The sequence below is a fragment of the Mytilus galloprovincialis genome, chromosome 4 (genome assembly GCF_965363235.1).
Source record: "Mytilus galloprovincialis chromosome 4, xbMytGall1.hap1.1, whole genome shotgun sequence".
Taxonomy (NCBI): domain Eukaryota; kingdom Metazoa; phylum Mollusca; class Bivalvia; order Mytilida; family Mytilidae; genus Mytilus; species Mytilus galloprovincialis.
The window spans coordinates 94215406-94239002 of record NC_134841.1 but is presented as its reverse complement, the minus strand read 5'-3'; the positions used below and the strand labels follow the sequence as shown (position 1 = coordinate 94239002).

The following is a 23597-nucleotide window of genomic DNA, read 5'->3' as shown; positions in this document are numbered from 1 at the left end:
ATTATAACTTAAAAGTTAAATAACTGAATTCCGAACTCCCAAGAAAACTCAAAACAGAAAGTCCCTAATCAAATGGACATATTCCTGACTTGGTACAGGCATGCCTGTACAAACTCAGGAATATGACATCGGATTTCAGTAATTTTGTGATTATACTTTTTTCCAATGATTTTTCTACTGAAATTATGTGGTGAAAACTTTTGAATCTTGAGATTGATAAAAAGTCGTTTCTTAGATTTTTTTTTTTATCTTGTTTTCTCTTAGAAAGTAATATGTAATTATACCAGGTAGATGAATTGGGAATCTTAGCCTTAAATGTATTTTTCTGCTCTGTTATTTTCCTTTTTAACAATTTAAAAGTGCATTTCAAAAATTGACAAACTTAATAATGAAATTCAGTCTTGCTTCATGAAAACCTCTTAGACGACATGTTTTCAAGTCACAATTTAATACTATATTTTTTTTAGAACTATTTACTAAAATAACTCCGTATGTAAAACTGTGAGAAGTGTTTTGTATGCACTTACTTGAACCTTGAATACAGCATGATTTTTGTAAAGTTGAAAATCAATATTGTTGCGTGTTTTCATCTGTTGAGCATGAATATATCTTTTAGTAAGTATGATGCAAAACTTCAGTCTTCATTGCAAGAATTTAGGGCCATAAATTGTCTTTATCCTTGATCTTTTATTTCTTTGCTATCTAATTTATAATAGATATGATCTCTGGAACCCTAAATAAGGAAACAAAATATTTCTTTCTCAAAAAATCACAGGCATCACACCAGACCAAAACACATAGTGCAGAACAATGTATGACGCTAACACTGTATAAAGAAGTTGGTTTGAAATCCATACAGTTGTTGAAAAAGACATTCAGGTTGTTCATAGTATGGATACACAAAGTCAAATGATCAGATGCACAAAATCCTGGAATTGCTAGTAAGGAAAAATCAAAATACCTTTAATTTGTCATTTGTCATTAGGTATAACCAGTCAATTTGACGAAACTGTCATACAAGTGAGAGGTTTAGTGCTATAAAACCAGTTTCAATCCAAAATTTTCTACATTAGAAAATGCCTGTACTAAGTCAGGAATATGACAGTTGTTGTCCATTCATTTGATGTGCTTTATCATTTGATTTTGCCATTTGATAAGCCTTCAGGTTCCTTCTGTTTTGAAATCTTCTCGGAGTTCAGTATTTTTGTGATTTTTTCTATAATATAACTAGTGATGCTAGCAATGACCAAACCTAATGGTTGAACAAATGGTCTTCAGAAAGAGTTTGCTTTTTAAATGGGTTTATTTCAGAAGTGATCTTGCAAATCTGTTAAATAAATCCTTAATTTTACTGTAGAAGGAAGATACTAAGGGGTGATTCACAAATCATGAGTTCAAAACAAACAGACAACATAAAGGCCAAAGTAAAAATTTAAATGGACAAAAAATGTTATAAAGACTGAGCAACACAATCCCCCTCCAAAAAAAACCCCTAAAAAACTAAGAGAAACTATGTGCTCTGGAATTGTAAAATGTATCTGCTCCATGTGGCACTCATCATGTTGCTCACAAAAAAAGTTGTCTCTTAATACTCCAAGAAAATATAAACAATAACAATTTTATAATGATTTTAATTGATAATGCTGGGTTTTATGTTTCATCCTTTAGTGCTGAAGTCCATATATCGCTGGATGGTTTCTCAGGAAGAATAAAGCCATCAGGAATTCTATTGCCCCCTGGTGTTCCCTCAGGTACACTGAATCTGTCCCAATCACATCTATAAATATTAAAAAAAAATCAGTTTAATAGGAGGAATTACGTAACATCAATGTTGGCAACAATATATACACTTCCTTAGTTATCTACCAACATCCATTATATTAGACTATATATACAAGTATTTCCATAAACATAACAAACTGTTTAGCATTCTGGATGTTTTTGATAATTCTTGGTTAAATCTTTCATTGATCTAAAGACTACATATAATGTGTTTGCTTCATATTTGTTAAAGCCATATAGGGGGGTCTCATTGGGGGGTTCCGATCCCGGATCCCACATACTGTTTTGTCAGATTCCCGTATCCTGTTTACATTATGTACGTCAGCAATTCTTATTTTTTTGTCATTTCCCGGGTCCCGTAAGACCTCATTTCCCGTTTTCACGACACAATAATTTGACTTTCACGTGTCACGCTTACAAAAAATCGGCAATCCCGCGTCACGCTTAGACCCCAATGAGACCCACTATAGACAAAAATTGCAATTAAACATATTTTACTATTGAAATGAAAATCTAGTTGAAGTAAATGAAACTGATTAACAATCATACCTTTTCTACTTATTTTTATATATGAATATAATAAATTTAATCATTTTGCCTTTATAACGATTTACACATGTTATATAAATCTGAAGATAATCAACATGTCTTTCTTGTGTTTACATATAATCAAGCTGTGATACTTTATATAAACCATCAACTAATAGCAACCATTACCAATAGGATACAATATAAACTACAGAATGGGAATTAGTTCCATAAATTTTGCTTATAACCAATAGAAATAAAAATATTTAACAATTAGTCAATTTCTTTTGACTTTGTAAAGATAATCAAATATCATTATAGAATCAACAGAAAGGAGTAGGTCCAGTAAGACCCCTTTTTGGCCCCAAAATATAGCAGTTTTACAAAATTGTTAAAATGTAAAGTTTTAGTTATTTATTGGAAAGTAGAATGCTTCTGCTACATAAATATGGGCTGTTTTTGACAATACAATGCACATATAAAAATAAAATTGAGAATGGAAATGGGGAATGTGCCAAAGAGACAACAACCTGACCATAGAAAAAAACAACAGCAGAAGGTAACCAACAGGTCTTCAATGTAGCGAGAAATTCCCGCACCCAGAGGCGTCCTTCAACTGGCCCCTAAACAAATATATACTAGTTCAGTGATAATGAACGCCATACTAATTTCCAAATTGTACACAAGAAACTAAAATTAAAATAATACAAGACTAACAAAGGCCAGAGGCTCCTGACTTGGGACAGGCGCAAAAATGCGGCTGGGTTAAACATGTTTGTGAGATCTCAACCCTCCCCCTATACCTCTAGCCAATGTAGAAAAGTAAACGCATAACAATACGCACATTAAAATTCAGTTCAAGAGAAGTCCGAGTCTGATGTCAGAAGATGTAACCAAAGAAAATAAACAAAATGACAATAATACATAAATAACAACAGACTACTAGCAGTTAACTGACATGCCAGCTCCAGACTTCAATTAAACTGACTGAAAGATTATGATTTCATCATATGAACATCAGGCACAATCCTTCCCGTTAGGGGTTTAGTATCATACCATCATAACATATATGAGAAGAACATAACCCGTGTCATGCCAACAACTGGTTTTTGAATAAATGTGTTTAGTTCCGATGCAAAGACCCTATAAGTGAATCAATATTAACGCCAAAATATGCAATCTTTAATGACCTGACAACAGTATCGTAATTATATCCCTTCTTAATAAGTCTATTCAAAGGTTTTGTTAGTTTTTGAGGTGAATACTGACACCTTTGTGCTTTATAAAGAATATTTCCATAAAAAATTGGATGTGAAATACCTGAACGTATAAGAAGTCTGCATGTTGAGCTATATTTACGAATGATGTCCTTATACCGATGATAAAATTTAGTAAATGTTTTGACTAGTTTGTGATATCGAAAACCCTGGTGTAATAATTTTTCAGTAATACATAAATTTCTCTCGTTAAAATCTAAAACATTGTTACATACACGAGCGAATCGTACAAGTTGAGATATATAAACACCGTAAGATGGTGACAAGGGAACGTCACCATCTAAAAATGGATAATTAACGATAGGAAATGAAAAATCATCTCTTTTATCATAAATTTTAGTATTCAGCTTTCCGTTAGTGATATAGATATCAAGATCGAGGAAAGGGCAGTGGTCATTGTTAGTATTAGCTTTATTCAAAGTAAGTTCAACAGGATAAATTTCTTTAATATACATACTGAAGTCGTCATTATTGAGAGCCAAAATATCATCCAAATATCTAAAAGTATTATTAAATTTGTTTATCAGATGTTGTTTCGATGGGTCTTTGCTTATTTTTGTCATAAATTGTAACTCATAGCAATACAAAAACAGGTCCGCAATAAGTGGTGCACAGTTAGTCCCCATTGGAATTCCGATAATCTGATGATATACGGAATCCCCAAAGCGAACAAAAATGTTATCTAGTAAAAATTCAAGGGCATATATAGTATCAAAGCATGTCCAATTGACATAGTTTTTTTGTTTATTGCTACTAAAAAATGACCTAAAAGAGTTTGAACATATATATTCACATTCTGACTTTTTAAATGCCCATTTAATTAGGTGTGTGAATTTTTTCTTAATGAGAATGTGAGGCAATGTGGTATACAGGGTAGAAAAATCAAAACTTTGAACAGATTTAAAATCACCAATATAAGCATGCAATTTATCAAGTACTTCCAACGAGTTCTTGACACTCCAAAAGTAATTAATTCCACTATTTTCGAAGGCCTTATTTGAACAATTTATTATCAGGTTTTTAATTGTACCAAGTGTGCTGGTAAGAAGAATAGACAATTTAGTAGTGGAACAATGGCTTGAAGACGAAATAAATCTATATTTGTAAGGTGTTTTGTGTAGCTTCGGAAGCCAGTACATAGTTGGGACTTTCATTGTATTTGGCTATGCTTGTAAAGCGGTAGCTAAAAGTTTATGTTTGTTACAGATGTCGTTTTCTGAAAATGGAGTCAGTTTGAATGTTGGTTAATTGGTGATTTCTTTTTTCAGAACCTCAATGTAAAATTTACGTCAAACAATAATAATATTATTAGCAGCTTTATCGGCCGGGACAAAAACAAATTTCTTGGCTAGTTCTTTTAGTTTATGTTTGATACGAGAAATAGGTTTTTTGTGGTTATTGTTAACAGTAAAATGTTCTTTAAAATGTTGAATACGTATATCAACTATCTTCATTACTGAATTAAAAAAAGAGTCCAAAGATTTTTTGTCAGCTTTTTCCCGTTTTATCCATTTCATACAGTAAGTATGGAGTGAGTCTTGGATGATATTACGACACTCATTCCAATTAATAATTGACGGGGGACGATATTTAGGTCCTTTACTGAGGAATGATTTTAACTCTCGGTCTTGAACGATGTTAAGATCTCCTGTTATAACATGGGAAATGGGTCCATAAATATATTCGGAGGTACTACAATTACATGAAGTAGGTGTATTTTCACTGATATTAACATCTTTACACAGTTGACTATAATTAAACACAAATTTCCGGGTAGATTTCTTGTAAATATAACAAATAAGAGGTAGCTCAGTATTGTCAAAATATCCAGGAATTTGTTCTTTAACAGAATGGTCGTTAAATATACCGGCAATATTTACAAAATCAAAACCTTTATTGACATACTTTATTTTAATAAAATGTTTTTTTATGATCTTCAGGACGATCAATTTTGGGAAATAGTTTAGAATAACAATATGCCATAATAATTTGAACAATTTCATACTTTGTATTTGTTTGGCTTTTTAACTATTTTGATCTGAGCGTCACTGATGAGTCTTATGTAGACGAAACGCGCGTCTGGCGTATAAAATTATAATCCTGGTACTTTTGATAACTATTTACACCACTGGGTCGATGCCACTGCTGGTGGACGTTTCGTCCCCGAGGGTATCACCAGCCCAGTAGTCAGCACTTCGGTGTTGACATGTATATCAATTATATGGTCATTTTTATAAATTTTCTGTTTACAAAACTTTGAATTTTTCGAAAAACTAAGGATTTTCTTACCCCAGGAGTAGATTACCTTAGCCGTATTTGGCACAACTTTTTGGAATTTTGGGTCCTCAATGCTCTTCTACTTTGTATTTGTTTGGCTTTTTAACTATTTTGATCTGAGCGTCACTGATGAGTCTTATGTAGACGAAACGCGCGTCTGGCGTATAAAATTATAATCCTGGTACTTTTGATAACTATTAGGACTGCTATATGAAATTGTGTTGCAATCCTCCAAAATTTTATTTAACTTATTAACCGGTAATGAACAGAGTTTTGTTAACAGATAATGTCTGCCGTTGTTTTTTGAAATAGAAATTAGGTCCGAAATATTGGTATGATTGGTCCGAAATTTTCTTAGATTGCGATTTGTCCTACGACCGTGAGAACGGTTTTTATGAACAGTTTTAGAAACTATATCCAAAATGTTAACGGAATCGGTTCTAGATATATTACCAATTCCCATGATATCATCATTAAGAACGAGAGGGTAGACTGTCTGTAATTTTTTAATCCAATTTAATTCAATTATTGTCCGTGATCGTACAAACTTTGAATGAGATTCACCAGGCTGCTTATTTACTACTTCTAAAGGTTGAACTGCTAAATATTTAAAAGGATGGTTGTGCTTCTTAAGGTGTTGGTAAATGATACTTTTGAATTTATTGGGTCTTTTAAAACAATACAGATGTTCTTGAGTGCGTTTAGATAAATATCGTCCAGTTTCTCCTACATACTGAATACCACATCCCGGTTTGTTTCATGTGAGTAAATAAATAATACTGTTTGTTTTCAAGTTATATCAGTTTCAAAATTCAAAGAAAATGTGCGACCATTAAACGTGGACCTAACCGTATTGTTGGTGGAAAGACGGGGACATGTAAGTCATTTTTTGGCATGACACTTATCGATAGAAGGGTAACCACGATTTTTATTGTTAAAAATGTTAGCGATGGTAGTATTTTTAGATAACCGATTTTGAAGATTGAGACGTGTAGATACCCTTTGAACAAGTTTAGTATTTAATATTTTTCCATTTCTAAGCTTCATAATTGTTTTTTGTTAGTGAATTATATTATACATGTTATAAAGGAGCAAAGACTGGCGTCCAGAATATGAACCAGCATACAATAATTTAAGTTATGTAAAATTGATAAATCTGTTCGGCTAAAAATGTCAAACGCTATCAGTATTAATTACCCGAAAAAGATAGGGTATATCAGGGTAGGACTGATGGCTGACTAAATAGTAGAATGGGGCTGAATATTGAAATACTACTTTTTGATAAATATTCCTAAAGTAATGAACTAGAGCAGTTCTCGCTCGGACACACACTCCATAATCTAGTATATTATAAGAGCATAAACCTGAAGCACGGGGAGGCACTCTACTGCCTCCACACGGCACTAAAGACAAACTCTGTAAAAAATAAAATTGAGAATGGAAATGGGAATGTGCCAAAGAGACAACAACCCGACCATAGAAAAAAACAACAGCAGAAGGTCACCAACAGGTCTTCAATCTGGTACTAACATCATTAAGTCATGCTAAATTACTGAAATCGTCACAATTTTAGCAATTTTTGACAAAAACCATCTGAAAATATACATTTTTTGCATATTTGATAGATTTCTCATATTTAAGCTTGAATCGGAGCGTTTTTAATGACTAAATCAGTTAATATCTTTCACATCAACTAATTAAATCAACTGAAATATACACTTAAGTGTTTAAAAAGTGTCCAAAATCTTTCTTCGGATGAACCTGATATTTGAGGCCAAAATCGGCCTTTACCGTCCCTACTCCTTTAATTTTTGTTTACAATCAAAGCAGAAAATTTCTTTTCTGGTTATTATGGTTTTTTTTATGGTCAAAGTGGTAAAAATGTTTGCCAGCTTTTTGGTCTGACATAAAAACTTCAGTTGCCAGACCCTCTCAAATTTTACTACCTAGGATTGACATGAACAACAATTAGCTGCATCTCCGAATTATGCCAAGTTGAAGGATGTTGTTTAGACCGAACTTTCGTGCTTCAAAGGAAAAATATGTTTTTGTAGGGGATCAGAATGACCAGTTACTCTTCACATCTTTGTCTTTTATTCAAAACTTTCTTATTAGCAAACATACCAAATCCCTTTATTGGCATATCAGTTAAACACACAATACTGACCTGATTTGGAGTAGGGAATCAACAGATACTTGAGCTTGGTCATAATACTGACTAAACATATACATTGGATCATTCATATCTACTGGCTCTGGAAATAAATCAAGAGCTTGGTTATAATACTGACTAAACATAAACATTGGATCATTCATGTTTACTGGCTCTGGAAATAAAATCAAGAGCTTGATCATAATACTGACTAAACATAAACATTGGATCATTCATAACTTCTGGCTCTGGAAGTAAAATCAAGAGCTTGGTTATAATACTGACTTAACATTAACATTGGATCATTCAAATCTACTGGCTCTGGTAATACAAATCATAGGAATACATGTATATTAGCAGCCATTTTAAAAAATATGAAATAGAAATTATAAGCAACATGTCTCTATCTTAAATACTGTTCAAGGGTGACTGGGGTATAGAAATATGGTCACTTGGTCTTCTTCCGACCGGCAGTAAAACGCTTGCCGAAGTGGGGCGTCCGTTTGGCTGTGCGGGATGTATCAAGTTTGCAGTCACGTCCGGTCAGAAGGGGGACGTTAAATCCAATGCCTCGTGTAAAGAGAGCGACACGCTCTTTGCACGGTAAGAACCCTTGCAACAACTCTTTTGAGGGGTCCGTAGGTGGCCTGTTGTAAGGCAAAATTTCTGTCCCTATCCAAGATACCCTCATTTTCCAGTGGCAGTCCAAATTTCCCCGACCATAATCCCAGATGGCCTCTATCGTATCAACCTACCTATTGTATTTATTGTGAACTTGTTCTCGTCCTGAATATGCATGAAATATTTGCCACTGGACGTTAAGCAACCAACAATCAATCAATCAATAAATAATGTTCAAGGGTGTTTTCATTAATGGTAATTGATTGAAACCATAACTTCCATAAACACATGTAATTTGTTGTATGCAGAATCTCACAATAGTATGTGTTTTATTGGTTATTCAAATTCATTGCTTATTTGGAAAATTATTATCCACAGGTAATTACATTTAGAATATTATATGGGTTTTTCAATATCCCACCCTATCAAGCCAAGACACCCATTTAATCCTGAACTATGTTGAACAATTTTATCAGTTGACTTTAAAAATGTGTAAAATTTGTTATTTGGAAACAATTATGTCCTGTATATTATTTTAAAATTTTACCTGATTTGACAATACTTTATTAAGATCCATCTTTAAAAAATTTACTTCAATTTGCAAAATAACAAGATTTTATTAAATGTGAAATATCAAACTATATAAACTCTTTATATCTCTGGTAATAAATATATAAACTCTTTATATCTCTGGTAATAAATATATAAACTCTTTATATCTCTGGTAATAAATATATAAACCCTTTATATCTCTGGTAATAAATATATAAACCCTTTATATCTCTGGTAATAAATATATAAACTCTTTATATCTCTGGTAATAAATATATAAACTCTTTATATCTCTGGTAATAAATATATAAACTCTTTATATCTCTGGTAATAAATATATAAACCCTTTATATCTCTGGTAATAAATATATAAACCCTTTATATCTCTGGTAATAAATATATAAACCCTTTATATCTCTGGTAATAACTATATAAACTCTTTATATCTCTGGTAATAACTATATAAACTCTTTATATCTCTGGTAATAAATATATAAACTTTTTATATCTCTGGTAATAAATATATAAACTCTTATATATAAACCTTTTATATCTCTGGTAATAAATATATAAACTCTTTATATCTCTGGTAATAAATATATAAACCTGTTATATCTCTGGTAATAAATATATAAACCCTTTACATCTCTGGTAATAAATATATAAACTCTTTATATCTCTGGTAATAAATATATAAACCCTTTATATCTCTGGTAATAAATATATAAACTCTTTATATCTCTGGTAATAAATATATAAACTCTTTAAATCTCTGGTAATAAATATATAAACCCTTTAAATCTCTGGTAATAAATATATAAACCCTTTATATCTCTGGTAATAAATATATAAACTCTTTATATCTCTGGTAATAAATATATAAACTCTTTATATCTCTGGTAATAAATATATAAACCTTTTATATCTCTGGTAATAAATATATAAACCCTTTATATCTCTGGTAATAAATATATAAACTCTTTATATCTCTGGTAATAAATATATAAACTCTTTATATCTCTGGTAATAAACTCTTTATATCTCTGGTAATAAATATATAAACTCTTTATATCTCTGGTAATAAATATATAAACTCTATATCTCTGGTAATAAATATATAAACCTTTTATATCTCTGGTAATAAATATATAAACTCTTTATATCTCTGGTAATAAACTCTTTATATCGCTGGTAATAAATATATAAACTCTTTATATCTCTGGTAATAAATATATAAACTCTTTATATCTCTGGTAATAAATATATAAACTCTTTATATCTCTGGTAATAAATATATAAACCCTTTATATCTCTGGTAATAACTATATAAACTCTTTATATCTCTGGTAATAACTATATAAACTCTTTATATCTCTGGTAATAACTATATAAACTCTTTATATCTCTGGTAATAAATATATAAACCTACATGAAGTTCTTGGGATTTTTCTTGTCTGTTTAAATGAAAACATATAAGTTATTACAAATATAAATTTTATTTACCTGATTCACCAAATAATAATTGATCATCTTTCTTTTGTCTTTTTATTTCAAGACTACGTAAAATCTGTTGTAATTTCTCTCTTTCTTTCTCCTTGTTTTCTTCCTGTTCTATATCCAACATCACCTATTAACAATAAATTTGACATGGTGACTCTGATTAAGCTACATGACAACTACTGCGTTTTTAACTTGAAGCTCTGGACTTTTATGTTGAAGGTAATTGTGAACTATATGGATGACTTTAATTAAAATACCAATTGAAAGTCCAGCATATATCTACTACTTCAGAATTGATGGTTGAACTTTAATAATTATTTTAAGAAAGGCATTTCCTTGGCTTTATATACATGAGAACTATCAATAGAGAACTTCTTTAAATCCAAAACATTAGGACTCTGGTGGACAGACGTCTAATTACCAATCATACCACATACCCAAATTTTACATTAGTTTTTTATAGAGATATTTTGGGAATTGAAGTTGGAGATAATTAAGGAATATGTAACAATTTATACTTGATCGAGAATAAATCTTAGTGCAATAATGTTTCTTCTATATTGCCACAAGATGGATGAATGAAATTTCAAGATGAAATATCTTATTATAAACTTTCTCCCTATTATACACTATTCTCAAGTATTTAATGGATTTGCCACCAAGTAAGTACATTCTCATATATATCATACATACCAAGTGGAAAGATAACCCTTATTTAAGTATCCCCATATTTATACATATATGATTTTATCAATTGTTTTTGTTGCTTCCAAAAATAGTTTTGGATGAATTAAAGGCAGTAAGATTAATGTCAACTCCATGAGATGATTTAACTGATAGGGACATTACTAACCTGTAGTGCTTTATTTTCAGCAGTGTAAACTTTCTTTTGTGTTTTCACAACATCCAGACAATCTTGAACTTTATCCTCAAAATCTGCATCACTCTCAGGTTTGGTGTTTACTCCTTAAATAGTAAAATATTTAGTTTAAATCAAAAGAAAAGAAACTTACACTTAATTATAACAGACTGGGAAAAAATCTAATCTAAGAAAACGTTCCCATCCTGCTATGAACAAAATCTTATCAGAGAAAATATACCCTCCCCATTATGAGTGTGGAAAAATTCTGGTGTAATTCAACTTTCAAAATCATGCAGTCATTATTACAGAAATTAAAAAAAAAAATTCTTTTAGTAGGTCTCTGGTATTTCCAATAGTGTATATTTTTAATGAGTGTTAAAACTATGAGTCACTGTAGCTCCCTTTTTTCACCTGATAAGGTCTTGAAGAGAATATTTGTATCAAAATAAGATCAATTATTCACAGAATTTGGTGAATGACACTCATAAATAACCTGTTTAAAACAAAAACTGTTTTATTTTTATTTTATATAAGATCATACAGGTATTATTTCTACTAAGTAAGGAGTAAAGAGAAGCATTTTTGTAACAAACCTTGCTGTAATAATCTATCTTTCCTCAATTTTCTGAGTTTAGTCAGATTTTTCAGTAAATCTGTGGCTCTTGTAATATCTTGTGTTTTCTTTCTTATTTCACCCAGAACTTTGTCTGCAATTTTGTCTCACAAAATTGACTTTTGTGTTTTAATTTCCATATCAGGAAACAAAAGTCAATTTTGTATGCAAATATAACTATTTGATTTTGTCATGAAAAAAATGAATTTTGTCTACAAAAATGAATTCTGTCTACAAAAATGAATTTTGTCTACAAAAATGAATTTTGTCTACAAAAATGAATTTTGTCATGACAAAAATGAATTTTACGGACCTAATTTCTATTTCAAAAAACAACGGCAGACATTATCTGTTAACAAAACTCTGTTCATTACCGGTTAATAAGTTAAATAAAATTTTGGAGGATTGCAACACAATTTCATATAGCAGTCCTAAGTATGAAATTGTTCAAATTATTATGGCATATTGTTATTCTAAACTATTTCCCAAAATTGATCGCCCTGAAGATCATAAAAAACATTTTATTAAAATAAAGTATGCCAATAAAGATTTTGATTTTGTAAATATTGCCGGTATATTTAACGACCATTCTGTTAAAGAACAAATTCCTGGATATTTTGACAATACTGAGCTACCTCTTATTTGTTATATTTACAAGAAATCTACCCGAAAATTTGTATTTAATTATAGTCAATTGTGTAAAGATGTTAATATCAGTGAAAATACACCTACTTCATGTAATTGTAGTACCTCCGAATATATTTATGGACCCATTTCCCATGTTATAACAGGAGATCTTAACATCATCTTAACTTCAAGACCGAGAGTTAAAATCATTCCTCAGTAAAGGACCTAAAAATCGTCCCCGTCAATTATTAATTGGAATGAGTGTCGTTATATCATCCACGACTCACTCCATACTTACTGTATAAAATGGATAAAACGGGAAAAAGCTGACAAAAAATCTTTGGACTCTTTTTTTAATTCAGTAATGAAGATAGTTGATATACGTATTCAACATTTTAAAGAACATTTTACTGTTAACAATAACCACAAAAAACCTATTTCTCGTATCAAACATAAACTAAAAGAACTAGCCAAGAAATTTGTTTTTGTCCCGGCCGATAAATCTGCTAATAATATTATTATTATTTGACGTAAATTTTACATTGAGGTTCTGAAAAAAGAAATCACCAATTCACCAACATTCAAACTGACTCCATTTTCAGAAAACGACATCTGTAACAAACATAAACTTTTAGCTACCGCTTTACAAGCAGAGCCAAATACAATGAAAGTCCCAACTATGTATTGGCTTCCGAAGCTACACAAAACACCTTACAAATATAGATTTATTTCGTCTTCAAGCCATTGTTCCACTACTAAATTGTCTACTTGGTACAGTTAAAAACCTGATAATAAATTGTTCAAATAAGGCCTTCGAAAATAGTGAAATTAATTACTTTTGGAGTGTCAAGAACTCGTTGGAAGTACTTGATAAATTGCATGCATATATTGGTGATTTTGAATCTATTCAAAGTTTTGATTTTTCTACCCTGTATACCACATTTCTTCACATTCTCATTAAGAAAAAATTCACACACCTAACCAAATGGGCATTTAAAAAGTCAGAATGTGAATATATATGTTCAAACTCTTTTAGGTCATTTTTTAGAAGCAATAAACAAAAAAAAACTATGTCAATTGGACATGCTTTGATACTATATATGCCCTTGAATTTTTACTAGATAACATTTTTGTTTGCTTTGGGGATTCCGTATATAGTCAGATTATCGGAATTCCAATGGGGACTAAATGTGCACCACTTATTGCGGATCTGTTTTTGTATTGCTATGAGTTACAATTTATGACAAAAATAAGCAAAGACCCATCGAAACAACATCTGATAAACAAATTTAATAATACTTTTAGCTATTTAGATGATATTTTGGCTCTCAATAATGACGACTTCAGTATGTATATTAAAGAAATTTATCCTGTTGAACTTACTTTGAATAAAGCTAGTACTAACAATGACCACTGCCCTTTCCTCGATCTTGATATCTATATCACTAACGGAAAGTTGAATACTAAAATTTATGATAAAAGAGATGATTTTTCATTTCCTATCGTTAATTATCCATTTTTAGATGGCGACGTTCCCTTGTCACCATCTTACGGTGTTTATATATCTCAACTTGTACGATTCGCTCGTGTATGTAACAATGTTTTAGATTTTAACGAGAGAAATTTATGTATTACTGAAAAATTATTACACCAGGGTTTTCGATATCACAAACTAGTCAAAACATTTACTAAATTTTATCATCGGTATAAGGACATCATTCGTAAATATAGCTCAACATGCAGACTTCTTATACGTTCAGGTATTTCACATCCAATTTTTTATGGAAATATTCTTTATAAAGCACAAAGGTGTCAGTATTCACCTCAAAAACTAACAAAACCTTTGAATAGACTTATTAAGAAGGGATATAGTTACGATACTATTGTCAGGTCATTAAAGATTGCATATTTTGGCGTTAATATTGATTCACTTATAGGGTCTTTGCATCGGAACTAAACACATTTATTCAAAAACCAGTTGTTGGCATGGCACGGGTTATGTTCTTCTCATATATGTTATGATGGTATGATACTAAACCCCTAACGGGAAGGATTGTGCCTGATGTTCATATGATGAAATCATAATCTTTCAGTCAGCTTAATTGAAGTCTGGAGCTGGCATGTCAGTTAACTGCTAGTAGTCTGTTGTAATTTATGTATTATTGTCATTTTGTTTATTTTCTTTGGTTACATCTTCTGACATCTGACTCGGACTTCTCTTGAACTGAATTTTAATGTGCGTATTGTTATACGTTTACTTTTCTACATTGGCTAGAGGTATAGGGGAAGGGTTGAGATCTCACAAACATGTTTAACCCCGCCGCATTTTTGCGCCTGTCCCAAGTCAGGAGCCTCTGGCCTTTGTTAGTCTTGTATTATTTTAATTTTAGTTTCTTGTGTACATTTTGGAAATTAGTATGGCGTTCATTATCACTGAACTAGTATATATTTGTTTAGGGGCCAGCTAAAGGACGCCTCCGGGTGCGGGAATTTCTCGCTACATTGAAGACCTGTTGGTTACCTTCTGCTGTTGTTTTTTTTTTCTATGGTCGGGTTGTTGTCTTCTTGGCACATTCCCCATTTCCATTCTCAATTTTATTTGTCACTTCAAAATTGAAGTTCTCATAAAACAAGTCTGTATCACATAGTTTTGTAAGACAAAAATGATTTTGTTATGACAGAATTGAATTTTATGTACAAAAAATTGATTTTGATTACAAAAAGTGTAAGTCCCGTTCGGTGCCCCGTAGGCACTCAGGCTTCCTCCACCAATAAAAACTAGCCTCCACGAAGTACCACAAAAGCGGTACTTGAAAGTGGCGTTAAAAGATCAAAAATCAAATCAAAATCATGGATATAGAATTTGTCAATCCAAATGAATTTGACGTTGTCACAGCGTTTATTAAAAATAGCCTTTCAATACAATCATTATTTGATAACTGTTTACACTAGAATTGTGAAAATAATTGTATGCGTTTTAAGATTATCTATTAGTTACAAAAATAAGTCGGTTTCTGATGCCCTGTTGTGTCTGTTGTTCATGGAAGATGTTCGTTGTTATTCTGCGGTTCATTCAGGTTCAACCCACCATTTATTCTTAAAGTGTACTGTACCAAGTCAGGAATATGGCAGTCGTTATTAAATAGTTCGTTTGTATGTTTGTTGTTGTTTGTTTTTGTTGCACTTCAGTACTAGTGTTTCTGTTGTTCCTGTGTTTTCCTCTAATAGTTTATGTGTTTGCCTCTGTTTTACTTTGTTACCCGGATTTATTTTCTCTCAATCGATTTATGACTTTTTGACACCTGTATACTTCTATTGTCTTTATTCATCCTAGTCGAAGCTTGAAGACCTGAGTAGAATTTTTTTAGGTCAAATGTATAATTGCTTGTTCTAAACTATCTTATATGTTTTATTTTCTTTTTTTATTCCATCATTTGAAGACGGATGACGACCATTCTTTCTTCGTGAGCTGATCCCTGTAAGGTCGCAGTTTGTGACATGTTATCCCGGGTTCGTAATAAAATTGAAGACCAAATAAAAAAAAATAAGAACGTGTACACTTTTAGAAAGGTTCATTCATTTTCCCTCTAATTTTTTCTTTATCATTGAATTATACTAGAATACTTTCAATTTAAACCGAATAAAGTAGGCTCATTCTGCATCAAATATATGTATGTTTCTTAATCTTATAAATAATAATAAAAAAAAGTTAAAATGCTAGATTAAATATTCAATATGTAAACACATTTTTCAACCAGGTGTCGCTATATGTGATGTGACTTTGGACTTTTCACTTCCCTGTGTCACTTGTAAGATGTTAGAGTGTATTATAACAAACCAGTTGTGAATTAAAAAAAAAACTCGATATAGGTAAGGATACACTCACACAAACTACGACGACACATTTATAAATTATTAAGAATAAATATAGGAGTTTATTTATATTGATTAACCAATATCCGTTACGAAGATCTTCCAGTATCATGTTAATGTTCATCAACTACTAGACACTTATCGGATAATCTATGAAACATTACGAAGAATAAAATACCAAGCTAAAACAGAAATCCGTTAATGCAAGTTACAATTTTTTATATATATGTAGGACTCTAAAGCGCGATGGTACTCTAAAGTGCGATGGTCATGCTAAAGTGCGATGGTGTCAGACGCTAAAGTGCGATGGTTTTGTTTTTTTTTTTTAAGTACGATGGTATGACACGCTGAAGTGTGATGATATATGACACGCTAAAGTGTGTTGGTTGAACACGCTAAACCTGCGATTGTGTAACGGGAATGAAGTTCAGGCAATGGTTTTGTTTATAAATCATGCCGTTGTCTTGTCTTTCTCTTTTGACTTGTTTTACACTAGTCATTTAGTGATCATATATAGCTTGCTATTCGACGTAAGCCAAGGATCCACGTTGAAGTCATAGTGTTATTAGGTGCATACATCAATGACATTTGGTCTTTGGTGGATAGTTGTTTCATTGACAATTACACCACATCTTCTTATTTGTTTATTTTTTCAGTATATTGTATATAAATCAGTCCGTTATTTTTCTCGTTTGAATTGTTTTACACTGGTCGTTTAGATATCCTTTGGTCGTTATAGAGTACTTTCAGCGGGGTTATTCATACGATAACCTATAGTTAATTACATTAATGACATTTAGCCCTAGATAGAGACTTGTCTCATTGGTAATCATATTATGATACTACACCTCTGGTCGTTAGGTTACTGTCTCAAAGTTGTTGACGATTATCTGTCTCTTTCACAGACATGATGAACCATATTGAAAAAAATGTTTTATTAAATAGTGCAATTATAACTAGAAAGTTAGCTTTTATTTCATGCAAGTAAATGACATGGGATTAAAAACATAAATTTGGACATTTGGAGTATGTTTATGAGAATTAATTTTCCCCCAGTATCCTGACAGAAATTCGGTTTTTCCCGCCGACACAGCTGGGTCAAAGGTTTGCATTTCTTTTACAGAGGATGATTTTTTGGGGAAATGACTCCTCCGCATACAAACTCTGCTAGCACAGACCAATAATGTTCCGATTTGGGATCATTTGTTTCTCTTTTCTTGTCTAGTAAAAAACCTTCATCTGCACACACATTCTCGTTTGCCGGCATGTTCATTTTTGTTTGTACAAATGGCTTGCAGCGTCATAGTGCTATTTAACGTTTTCTGTGCCATGGGCCGATTTTAGGCCGATTTGTATATACTACGTTGACTGCCACGGGCCGATTTTCGGCCGATTTTTTTTTTTCTTGACGTCGAACAATAGGTTTCAGTGACGTCGCTTCTTTTGTGTACTGTGGGAGGGGCTATAGCACGTTGCGTTATGCATTCAAAGTGCTTTCAATTTTTCATTTAAGCCGCGTTGGCCATACTTTTATGCAATTTTTAATTTGTTTAAATTTGTGTGGATTTTGCGCTATTTACAGTTTTATAAAATTTGGTCGACATAATCTCCCTGCAAAATGAAACAAAATGTCGTTTTAAAAAATAGGGGTCCATGCACTCGTTTTTAGATTAAATCAGTTTGAAAGATAAAAATCAGTCGAAAATGCATCTTTTCCCGATATGTCACAGTTTGACGTCGCGAAAATAACATTTTACGTTAGCAACGTCATTACCTCTCCTGTAACTGTATCGTATGCCCTTAACGTTGCACATATCCATACTTTCGCGGAAAAACGCACTTTAGAGTATTGCGGCACCGCACTTTAGCATGTTTCATTAAATAGCGCATGCCATCGCACTTTAGCGTATCAAACCATCACACTTTAACGTGACCATCGCGTTTTTTAGCGTCCCCATCGCACTTTAGAGTCCTACATATATAAGTACGTTTAGTTCATTAGCAACTATACGACACATGTTATCCATCGGATCCCAAGACTGAAAACACATTTTCTATATGTAATTCGTCTAAAGAAAAGGCTAACGTTGTTAGATCTATCAATTTGTGGAAGGAAATTTGTGTCTTTCCCTGGTCGGGATTCGCACTCATGTTACTGAGATATCGTCACAAATCACCTTGCAATGTGCGCGCTAGACCAATCATTTTCCCCTAATTCTGTATATATATATATATACATGTCTAGGTTCGTCTATTAAAAGGTATAATTAGAGCGAGGGGTTGCCTAGAACGCTTTATTTCATATTAGTATACACCTTTCCATAGACTATATCTAAGTTAACACATGTTTTTTTAAGTACAGGTTCAACAGTAGTATTTTTGAATTTTCCTCGGAGTTTAATGGGGCTTTAATATTCTTTTGATTTTACTATATATGCCGCTGTTCAAAAGTGATAAATCGATTGAGAGAAAAACAAACTAAAACCGAGGGAAACACATCAAATATAAGAGGAAAACAACGAAACAACAGAAAACAAACGACAATGCAACATACATAGAAACGAACTATTAGAAAACAACTGCAATCGTTCTGACTTGGTACAGAAAATCGAGTAATCCATTTTTGATCATACATTGTATATATATATAGATGGCACATTCTCTTCAGACAATATCACGGTTTACATCGTCCTGAACATGCATGAAATATTTGCCTCTGGACATAAAGCAACCAAAAATCGATCAATCAATCACTCATGACGAAATAGATCAATTTAAGAAGAAGGAGTTTTAAATATCATCACCAAATTTACCACCATGTGCACGCGGTTTCATAGAACTTACTTTTTTGGGTACAAAGTAGTTGCATGGATGATAAATGATTACAATATATCGTACCAAGAACCATACTTGTTACTCTTTATTTAAATGACAAAAACCTTGCATTTGTCAAACTCATTTTTTAGATCAAAAGATTTTTATAACAGGATTTTAAAAATTCAATGTGAAAACTAAAAACTAAAAACTAAAAACAAACTATTTCATTTGATTTGAAACACAGAATTTTATTTCAAACAAACCAATGACAATTTTTGTATTTATATCTCAATTACGACACAATGACACCCTACCACTGTGGTCATTTATTCATAGTTACTTAATACATGCATGTAAAATGCATTTTCTATGAGAATTAGAAGACAAATTCAAGCAACTTGATTAGACGGGAAGTTGTGGTCTCTTAAGCAGGATTGACTGTATGTGGTAGATACATATTTTGTATAGACGCTGACCTAGTCGACTCACTCGGCACCTTTGAAGTCCATGCGATTCCTTCAGTTTTGTTTGTTGGTACCTTGATTTGTTCCTCTCTAATCGAAATACCTGATTTGAATACCAGTATAAAATTGAAAACAACAAGTTTAATAATTTCTTGCGTCCGAAGCTCTTTTCTGGTTACTACTGTGGCCTTATTTTTCCACTCCACATATTAACAGGCATATTTCATTAAAATCTATAACCTCACCATAGTAAAATGATTATGATGATTGAGTAAAAATAGAAATATATACAACAAATAAAACGAGACCATGTAATATATGGTACAGATCAGAAATAATATTCTTTGAGTACTGCACAATTGCAAATAATACAGACATATATACAAATACTAAATGTACAAAGGGCAAAATGAACTAAACTAATAACAAATGTTTATTTGATAGTTTTAATGTTGGAATATTTCAGAATGGCTACTTCAACTGGAGTGGTTTGTGAAATATGTGAAGCTCAACATATTACAAAATCTGCCATCTATTGGTGTCCCGAATGTGAAGAAGGTCTATGTTCAGAATGTCAAAAACACCATAGTTTGTCAAAAGGCACTCGAAACCACGAAATCATCTCTATTGAAAATTATCTAAGGTTGCCGTCATCAATCTCGAAAATAGCCACATATTGCAATGAACACAATTTTAAATATCAGAACTACTGTCCACAACACGATACAATCTGTTGCTCGGTTTGTATTTCAGAATACCACAAAAATTGCTGTGGACTAAAGTCTTTACAAGAGATTGTTAAAAAATTCAAAGCATCGGCTTCGATTGAAAACATTGAACAGATTCTGAGTGATATGAGGTCTAACTATGATAATATAATGAAAGACAGAAAACGAAATCTGGCTAAAGTAGAAAATCAGAGAAAGTGTTTTTACACTGAAATAAAACAACTACGAGAAAAGATTACTTCTTATTTAGATTCTCTAGAAGAGCAGATTATCGTAGATTTAAACGCAACTGAGCACAAAATAAAATCAAAGATAGAAAATGTAATGTCCAAACTGTCGGAAAAAATAAACACAGTGGAAACTTTACAAACTAGCATATCATCCGTTAAAAAATATGCGTCCGACCTACAAACCTTCATTGGAATTAAATCACTAGAGGAGGATGTTCAGAGAGAGGAAAAAGTCTTCCAGTCGTTAATTGATGATGGGAGTTTCCACCAAACCAACCTTAAATGTAGCATGAGTAAAAAGATTTCAGATATATTCACCACCATTACAGGGTATGGATCAGTCGATACAGAGACATCAAAGTCATGTATCGTTTTGAAAACAGACAAAGCTAAATACGCTCAAAATGCATCTGCTATACCACATCCATTGAAGTCAATAGATAATATAAGTATTTCTCTTAAATCCAAATTTCCCTTTTCTGCTGATCTGTATGGCCTTCGTGGGTTTACTGTTTCATCGAGTGGATTAATGGGGTTGTCGACCTATTATGGAAAACTCGTTATCTTCTACACCAATGCAACTTTTGATTTAATCAAGACATATCCAACTTCCTGCAACGATGTCGCCTTTATTGATGACAGAACAGTAGCTGCGTCTATCGAAGAAAGGATAGAAATAATTAAAATCGATTCGAAGGTGACAGAGAGAGTTTTTCGTACAAGTGGAACATGTAAGGGAATTTGTACCTACAATGGAACATTGATTTGCCATGTTTTATCTAAAGGAATTCAGCAGATACAGTTATCTAACGGAAATATTACTCATCTCGTTAGACAGAGGGATCCAGCCTTGTTGTCATATATAACAATACACAAAGATAAAATCTATCAAACATCGTCTGATGTGTTTTTCATGTGTTACACAATGAAAGGAGAGAAGTTATGGGAATTCAATTCTGAAACTATCGGAGGAATTGTACGTGACATAACTGTTGACAATAGCGGCAATGTGTATGTTTTATTCAATGCAAACTGCATTTTACTACTTTCACCAGATGGACAACGTAGCCGTGAATTAAAAATCAAGGAAATGGCGGAAACACGGAGGCTTCATATCAATGGGCTGACAAATTCACTTACAGTTGCCGGGTTGAACGGAACCGTTTTGTTTTATGATATTCTGTACACCAATTAAATGGACAACAATTAGTAGTCATACTACATCTTCTTTTTTTGGTTATTTAATAGACGGTTGATTATCATGTCTGAAATACATCGCAGTAAAATGTTGAGCAGTTACACGTTTAAAATGCAATAAGGCCTGCATACCAAAAGTCTTATAAATATAAAAAAAGAAGATGTGGTATGATTGCCAATATGTCATTTTATCCACAAGAGACTAATAAAATTGAGAATGGAAATGGGGAATGTGTCAAAGAGACAACAACCAGACCATAGAACAAACAACAGCAGAACGTCACCAATAGATATTCAATGCAGGGAGAAATTCCCGCACCCGGAGGCGTCTTTCAGCTGGCCCCTAAATAAATATATATACTAGTAGAGAGATAATGAACGCTATACTAAACTCCAAATTATACACAAGAAACTAAAATTAAAAATGTTACAAGACTAACAAAGGCCAGAGACAGGCGCAAAAATGCGGCGGGGTTAAACATGTTTATGAGATCTCAACCCTCCCCCTATACCTCTAGCCAATATAGAAAAGTAAATGAATAACAAGACGCACATTAAAATTCAGTTCAAGAGAAGTCCGAATGTGATGTCAAAAGATGTAATAAAAGAAAATAAACAAAATGACAATAATACATAAAATAACAACAGACTACTAACAGTTAACTGACATGCCAGCTCCAGACTTCAATTAAACTGTTTGAAAAGTTATGTCTTCATCATATGAATATCAGGCACAATCCCTCCGGTAAGGTGTTTAGTATCATACCATCATAACATATATTAAAAGAACACAACCCGTGCCATGCCAACAACTGGCTTTCAAATAAATGTGTTTAGTTCCGATGCAAAGACCCTATAAGTGAATCAATATTAAAGCCAAAATATGCAATCTTTAATGACCTGTCAACAGTATCGTAACTATATATAAAAAAGAAGATGTGGTACGATTGCCAATGAGACAACTATCCACAAGAGACCAAAATGACACAGACATTAACAACTATAGGTCACCGTATGGCCTTCGACAATGAGCAAAGCCCATACCGCATAGTCAGCTATAAAAGGCACCGGTATGACAATGTAAAACAATTCAAACGAGAAAAACTAACGGCCTTCTTTGTATAAATTTTTTTACGAAAAACAAATATGTAACATATAAACTAACGACAACCTCTGAATTACAGGCTCCTGACTTGGGACAGGCACATACATAAATCATGTGGCGGGGTTAAACATGTTAGCTGGATCCCAACCCTCCCCCTAACCTGGGACAGTGGTATAACAGTACAACATAGGAACGAACTATAAAAATCAGTTGAAAAAGGCTTAACTCATCAGATGGACAAAAAGTTGACGTGGCCGGGTACTTGAACATCCCGACAACAAAAAGACACTAGGAACAGATCTGAGAGTACTCACAGTTATCTGAAAGCTAGTTCAGAGCCACTATCCCTTCCAACAAGTCTATTTAAAGGTTTTGTTAGCTTCTGAGGTGAA

At 32.4% G+C, this 23597-nt stretch overlaps 1 protein-coding gene and 1 long non-coding RNA gene across 2 annotated transcripts; one reads left to right on the top strand and one right to left on the bottom strand.

The window, feature by feature from the left end:
- Nucleotides 1-1615: 1615 nt before the first annotated feature.
- On the bottom strand, nucleotides 1616-12259 carry LOC143070848 (programmed cell death protein 7-like). Its single transcript, XM_076244968.1, has 5 exons — nucleotides 12145-12259; nucleotides 11543-11655; nucleotides 10693-10816; nucleotides 8032-8119; nucleotides 1616-1777 (listed from the first exon to the last, which is right to left on the bottom strand). Exons 3-5 carry the CDS (start codon nucleotides 10811-10813, stop codon nucleotides 1651-1653), a joined length of 336 nt encoding a protein of 111 aa, XP_076101083.1. The 5' UTR covers nucleotides 10814-10816; nucleotides 11543-11655; nucleotides 12145-12259; the 3' UTR covers nucleotides 1616-1650.
- A 4307-nt stretch (nucleotides 12260-16566) lies between these two features.
- LOC143073437 (uncharacterized) lies at nucleotides 16567-22298 on the top strand. Its single transcript, XR_012977502.1, has 2 exons — nucleotides 16567-16661; nucleotides 20412-22298. It is a non-coding gene; the product is annotated as an uncharacterized LOC143073437 (long non-coding RNA).
- Nucleotides 22299-23597: the final 1299 nt, after the last annotated feature.